The sequence below is a fragment of the Buceros rhinoceros genome, unplaced genomic scaffold, assembly GCF_000710305.1.
Source record: "Buceros rhinoceros silvestris isolate BGI_N320 unplaced genomic scaffold, ASM71030v1 scaffold26869, whole genome shotgun sequence".
Lineage (NCBI taxonomy): Eukaryota > Metazoa > Chordata > Aves > Bucerotiformes > Bucerotidae > Buceros > Buceros rhinoceros.
In genome coordinates, this window is record NW_010432523.1 from 2424 (window position 1) to 9149 (window position 6726).

A 6726-nucleotide genomic window follows, 5' to 3' on the forward strand; every position below is an offset into this window, starting at 1 on the left:
TTAATTTAATCTTCTGAGGTTTTTCAACAGGTTTTAATCCTTGGACTAGGCCAATTTTTACATCTAGGATTCAGGCATCTTTTCATAAAGTAATTGGCATCTTAATTTACAGCAAACTCTTCTGGCACTGCTTATCTTTGAATTTTTATTTTTCCTTTTTTTTTCCTTCTTCCATTTTCTTGGTGATCCAGAAATAGCCCATTAGCTGTGGGCCACAGCAGGGGTTTTGTGTTCTGTTGTTGATGTTTGTTTGTCTTTAACTTGTTTTTAGCCTCTGAGTTAGAGGATGGAAGCAGCAAGATCTGTTTGATCTGTTCTCTGTTTCAGTACAACGGTGTTTGCTTGCAAGGCCCCAGTGGTGTTCCTGGACGGGATGGGAACCCGGGAGCCAACGGGATCCCTGGGACACCTGGCATCCCGGGACGGGATGGGCTGAAGGGTGAGAAGGGCGAGTGCATGCGCGAGAGCATCGAGGAGTCCTGGACACCCAACTTCAAGCAGTGCTCGTGGAGCGCTCTCAATTATGGCATCGATCTTGGGAAGATAGCAGTAAGTCAGCTTTGCCTGGGGTGCTGCACTTCGCCAGCCGCCGCAGGCTCTAGATGTGCCTCTGTGAGCTGGGTAGCGTGATCACACAGATTTCCTGTCGGACAGGGTGAACCTGTCGAAGGTTCAGCTACTGCACATTGACCTCAGCCTCGTTTCACAGCTATGTGTCCATTCCATCTCTGTGACAGTGTTTCAAAAGAATAACATGGCTGGTGTAAGAGTGCGCTCAGAAGAGCAGATCTGTAACTGTGAGGCTGAAAGTCACTCTGCCAAAAAAGAACCTCCAGCTTGCCCAAAACAGGGCAAGTTTTTTACCATTTCCATCATAAGGAACAGGAGAGATAACCGTACTTGTGTTTGTAACCCCTGCTTCAAAATGGTTGTTCACTAAACTCAGTTGCGGGATGCTGCTGTGGAAAGGCTCAGCAGCGTTGCTCAGGAGCAGAATTACCAAGTGCTACCCAGACTAACCCAACCATCTGTCCTCCACTGCAGCCCTGGCTATAAAACTTCCAAACACAATGGTGCAGGCCTAGAAGAGGGGGAATAAACGCCAGCTCAATCCCAGCTCTGAAGAGTGGTTGCAGTAATCTAACTGCTCCTGCTGTGGCTAGAGTGAGGATCAGTTTTTTTGAGTAGACATTTCTCACTGCCTTGTACTTGCAGAACTGTTCCTTGTTCCTCCCCCGCCCCGGCCATGATATCCAGCATTTTGATGGCAGAATAACAACCTCTTAAAAACCTGAAAATGTTTCTTTTTCAATTGTGGAGCCTTTATCAGGATTTAAGCCACTCACAAATCTTGAGATTGTTGTTAAATCCAGTATCTCTGGTAACAGAGATAGAAATTGTACTGTCCTCTCACACAAGGACTTGAGTGCAGCTTTCAGACAGCTCATACCCCTTTCAATAAACCCCAGAAGGTAACAAGGTTACCAACTTAACAGCAGGCGTTATCTAAATCAAGAATTTCCATAATCCCCCTTGTCCACTACCATCTATGAGGTGCTGCTTCTGATTTGCATCTTTGTGCCATGTAGTATTTGCCAGCCGCTACCTTTTTCTTCTTTCTTTTTTTTTTCTTTTCAGAGGGAAGGGACTAAAAAGGATAGCCAAAACATTCTGAGAGAAATATAAATCTATTCCTAATAATATTCCTAAATATAAATGTATTTCCTAAATATAAATATACAGAAAATAAATAGGTTCAAGACCAGAGGTTGCTACCAAATTTTTGTCTCCTCTTAGGAATGTACATTTACAAAGATGCGCTCGAACAGTGCTCTCCGCGTTCTCTTCAGTGGATCACTTCGGCTAAAATGCAAAAGTGCCTGTTGTCAGCGCTGGTACTTTACTTTTAATGGAGCAGAATGTGCTGGGCCACTTCCTATTGAAGCCATAATATATTTAGATCAAGGAAGCCCGGAGATGAATTCTACTATTAATATACACCGAACTTCCTCAGGTATGTATGTCAAGACTGCACCAACAGAGATGGAGTAGAAACCAGTAGCAAATGTAGTTATCAAATACAAAGGGAACAGTCTGCCTTAGGAAGTCAAAACTCTGAAAGAGGAGGCAGAAGAGTGGCCAGCTGACACTTGTTTCTCTTACTCTGCTGTCTCACAGTCAACTATCAATGCTAACAGCATTAGAATTGTTTATTAAGTGGTATTTCATTGCTGTAGTATTTTTCATGGTACTTGCATCCTGCGATTTAGAAATGGAAGAAATCCAGACAGTTCTACTGCTCTGTGTTACAAGATGACTTTTGTGCTGGATGAGCATGTGGAGAGCCTGCCTTACTGCCAGGCAGGCGGGGTCATCCTGGCTTAAATGACCGATACTTGTGCATTATCTGTGCATGAAATGAGACTTACTCCTCCTGAAATTTCTACTATAATTTCAGGTGGGGCATGAAAATACCTCCAAAGTGAAGTATCTAGGAACAATTATTCAACTGCTAAGCAAAAGGCAAATTAGTGAAGTCATTCAACATAAAAGGAGGTCATGCTAGGAGATAGGGACTAACATCACGTCTATACTCCTTCTCCATTTTCTTCCCTGTACTATGTCATGATTGCGTGAAATCTAATGTCTAGCACTACAACAGGTTTTTTTCATCAAGGGGTAGGACCCACCTGTCTTCATGAATCCCTCTCCAACTACTAATGGTAGTGGGGAAAAACAGGGCAGCAGAAGTGGAACTTCATAGAGCAGCAGTGAATTAGGAGTGGAAAAGATTACAGGGTGGCAGTCACCTTTGCAGGGCACAGCTGTAGAAGCCAGGTATGGCTGAGGCCCTGTCTCCTCTCCCCATCACTGCTAAAAAGTGGGATGGGACTGAAGACATATCCCAGCCACCAGTCTGCACACTTAAAGCAGCAGGTCTGCCTCCTGTTTCGCCATCCTGTGGATTGGGGTCTGCTTCAGGTACTGCGACAGACAGCGAGAAGCAGCACAAATAAAGACAGTGCAGGACTCTGTAACCGATGTTGCCACAGCTCTAAGTAATGTTTTTTATTTCTGAAAATATGCTATTCCGGTTTAGCTAACCATGAGCTTGTAATGAACTGCAGTTCTTACTTAAGCCCACCTTCAGCTGTGAGTACAAAGTGACTGTGTCTGCTGGGGTAACCTGCTCTTTGTCTTTAACCAGTGGAAGGTCTGTGTGAAGGGATCAATGCTGGCTTGGTGGATATTGCCATCTGGGTCGGGACTTGCTCAGATTATCCACGGGGAGATGCTTCTACTGGATGGAATTCAGTCTCCCGAATCATCATTGAAGAACTGCCAAAATAACTTGTCTCCCTTTTTATAATCTTTCCCACTTTTTTAAAAATTTTATACAATTTTCTTCAGAATGTATTTCTATTGAGTTGGATGCAAGTATTCGACTGAAAAGCACCGAACTCTTGCATCTGTAGTCTTTGTTTAGCCTTTTTTTCACACATTGCAGAGGCTTTTTATAATAATCGTTTTAGAATATAAATATCAAACCCAAGTTCATTAACTTCTTCAATTCCTTGTTTGAAGTCTGAAAATATACCACCACCATTTTAAGAATAAACTGTAACTTTTTGTATCGAATAAATAAGACTTTTTACAAAAAAACCTCCAAAAAATCCAGGCTATTTTATTGATCATCAAACCACTTAAGGTATTTTACATATTGTTATCATACACAGTTTTTTTAGAAGACTTCAAACTCCTGGTGACTTAACTGTGACCTAGATGATGTGGTAAGTAAGTGCTAATACCTTGTTCTCAATAACTAAGTAAGAATAGACTATCTAAGCCCTCCTTCCCCCTCTTGCTTCTTGATGGACTGGATTTCAGTATAAACATCTCTAGCTGGTCTCCACTGTGAGCATGCAGATACTAAATAATTTTACAGTTAGTTAGAAAACATAATTTAATTGCTGCAGTAAAATAATCCTCCTGCAATTAGTCTTTCAGATATGTACAATCACTTTGGTGTTAAGTAAAAGCTAGATATATTAAATAGTTTGGAAGATGTAGAAATAAGGCAGGTTGAAATGCCTTGGACTTCAAAAAGTGTTCTGGTAAAAGTGAATTTGTACAACCATCTTTTGACTGCAGCCTTGAGACTGGACAAGTGACACCACTGATCGTTCCAGCACAGCATTAGCTTCTGTGTTTGTTAGAAATATTTTTTTCAAATGCAACAAGTGATAGACTCAAATATTTTTTTAAATGTACAGATTCTAAAGGGAAACAATAGTCATATTTATATTACAAAATCAGTTTTACATTCATGAAATAAAAACCCAAGAAAAAGCATGTACAACATGCAGAAATGTACACTCTTCCCAGAAATTAAAAGGAAAAAACATTAGATCTGAGAGAAGGAATTTATTTCAGCTTTTAGGACTAAATCTCAGCTTTCTTATAGGTTGTAAGACTTTCCCCAGGCATCTCTCAGATTGGTAGCTCTCGTCTGCAGCTTTTGTTAAGGATGCTAGACGAGCACACCTGCAGCTGGCAGAGCAGTCAGGCGTTCCCGACTGCAAGCTGATGTGTGCTCGTGCTGCGAGCCAGCACATTACACAGCTGGTATTTTGTCTCTGAAGAACTGTGCTGTTTTCACTGGCTTGGATGATGGGTTTTAAGGTACCTGAACACAAACAAGTTACTGTGAGCTAAGCTATGGTGTGCATTTACAGAATGTCAGTTAACATACAGTAACTGATTGTGTACACGCTGGTGGCCTGTCTTTGCATTTATCCTGGAGTGTGGGTAAGCTGTTCTGGGCCTAGAGCACACTCATCCAGAGTAGTAAATGCACAACTTTTATTCTTTTTTTCGTATGATTAATTAATTCATATGTCTTCACAGTATTTTTTTGGACCCTGGGTGGCAGAGTTAACTTGGTGGTTCATTAAATTGATTCTGCGTTCTAGAAAACACACAAAACCAAGTAAACAACCTCCAAAGGCAGAAGTTAGTAGCTGTTAGGGATCTGTACAGGAATTTCCATGGTAAACTTCCAGTAAATGTGATCTTCACCTAAATACACATGGAAACCTTCATAATAAAACCCAAAGCCAGCCATAATGGTCACATTCCCTTTTCAGATGAGGTTATCAACTGTATCAGTAAAGGGGATGGCATTGTGGAGGAGAAAGTGTAAATTATTAATAAAGTTAAGTATAAACAAACTGTGGTATGTGGCAATAGTATCAATAAAATCAAGCAAGTGGAGTGCTGAATTAAGAATCAAAATACTGAACAGTTTCTGTAGTCCTCCAGATTTTAACTTAAAATTGAAACCAGTTCCCTAATCTGGTAAATTTTTATGAAAAAGCCTTATTTCTGCTTTAGGTTAGTTTTCTGTTAAACAGGTGTTTTGCTGGATAGTATTCTCTGCTCCTTTCAAGACTGATTATTTCCCCCTACCCATTCAATAATCTTAGCTAACTTATTTCCTCCTTAGTGAAGTGATACTTTCTAGATACTTCTTAGTACCTTCTTTGTAATAGAAGGCGGCAGATGTTATGGCCAGTAATGTATTTACTGAAAGATCTAAAAAACCCCACAGATCTCCAAAAAGCACATACTCTTGACAGCTATTAGTGCATGCAAATTAATATCATTATTACAGAAATCCACTGAGATACACTGCAATTTAACTGATCACTAGGTCAGCAATCAATGTATTTTTACAGTCCTTTCCTTAGACCAAATCAGAAGACATCAATGGATCGTTTTGGTTTTTTTAAAGGAAGTCCTGTGAGCAGGACTACTCATGGAATTTTTTTTTTTCCCCTAGAGAATATTACTGAAAATAAGCATGGTCCTATTTGTTATTATAGTCGTTTGAAAACTGCATCATTATGGAGTTACCAGAAAAAAACCTCATTTAAGAATTTTGAAAGTAAGCCTACTTTCAAATGTGCATTTACTTAGTAATATTTGGTCAGATGTAGCAGTAATGAGTCAGAATCTTGTTCAGAGAGTGACAGAGAGAGGGCAGGCAGGGAAGAGGCAGAGAATGAAGTAAGTGGCCAGCGATGCATACAACATACACTTTGGTCTGTGCTAAAAGCAAGCCAGAAACCACGAAGCAAGTCTGTCCTGGTATGAGACAAGAACTGGGTTTCATCAGATTGGCAGTTACTCAAACCCAAGAATGTACAGATGTTTTACAAAACAGTTTGGGTTTCCAAACTGCGCCCCACTGAGACAGCATTTCTGTGTTGGATGAGCAATGGAATTTGGAGCATTCCATATCTTAAACTCTGACAAGTAGCACAGAGGTGGTTTTGTAAATAAACAACTACATATATACTTTCTTCATGAAACTGATTGAAGAAAGTTCTGACAAGACCCCAGAGCTGCTTTTATATGAAGTTTTCCACTTCTGTAGGAGCAGAATCTGTCCAACTGTTATCTTGAGACTTGTCAAAACAGATTAGTCCGTTATTCCAGACAGGCCACGATGCACTGAACTGCTGCACAGCTGCCGTCACCCAACTGCAGCGTGATTATTTCGCAGTTGCAGAGACATCTGTTTCAGGCAGACACAGCTGATTCAGAGAGAAATGCAGCAACACAGGAACATTCAGCAGAGGAGGTGTTGGCAGCGTTTTACTATCTCCAGGTTCTTTCCTCAAAATACTAGGTCACTTTGCAGTATCAAAAAAGACTGCTGAA

The 6726-nt window shown here is 40.7% G+C and overlaps 1 protein-coding gene across 1 annotated transcript; it reads left to right on the forward strand.

Annotated features, from left to right (window-relative positions):
• Positions 1-271: 271 nt before the first annotated feature.
• CTHRC1 (collagen triple helix repeat containing 1) lies at positions 272-3653 on the forward strand (the record flags this gene model as incomplete). Its single annotated transcript, XM_010143825.1, has 3 exons — positions 272-549; positions 1798-2014; positions 3209-3653. Coding segments are annotated over 3 exons (638 nt in total), but the record flags the coding sequence as incomplete, so codon positions are not given.
• Positions 3654-6726: the final 3073 nt, after the last annotated feature.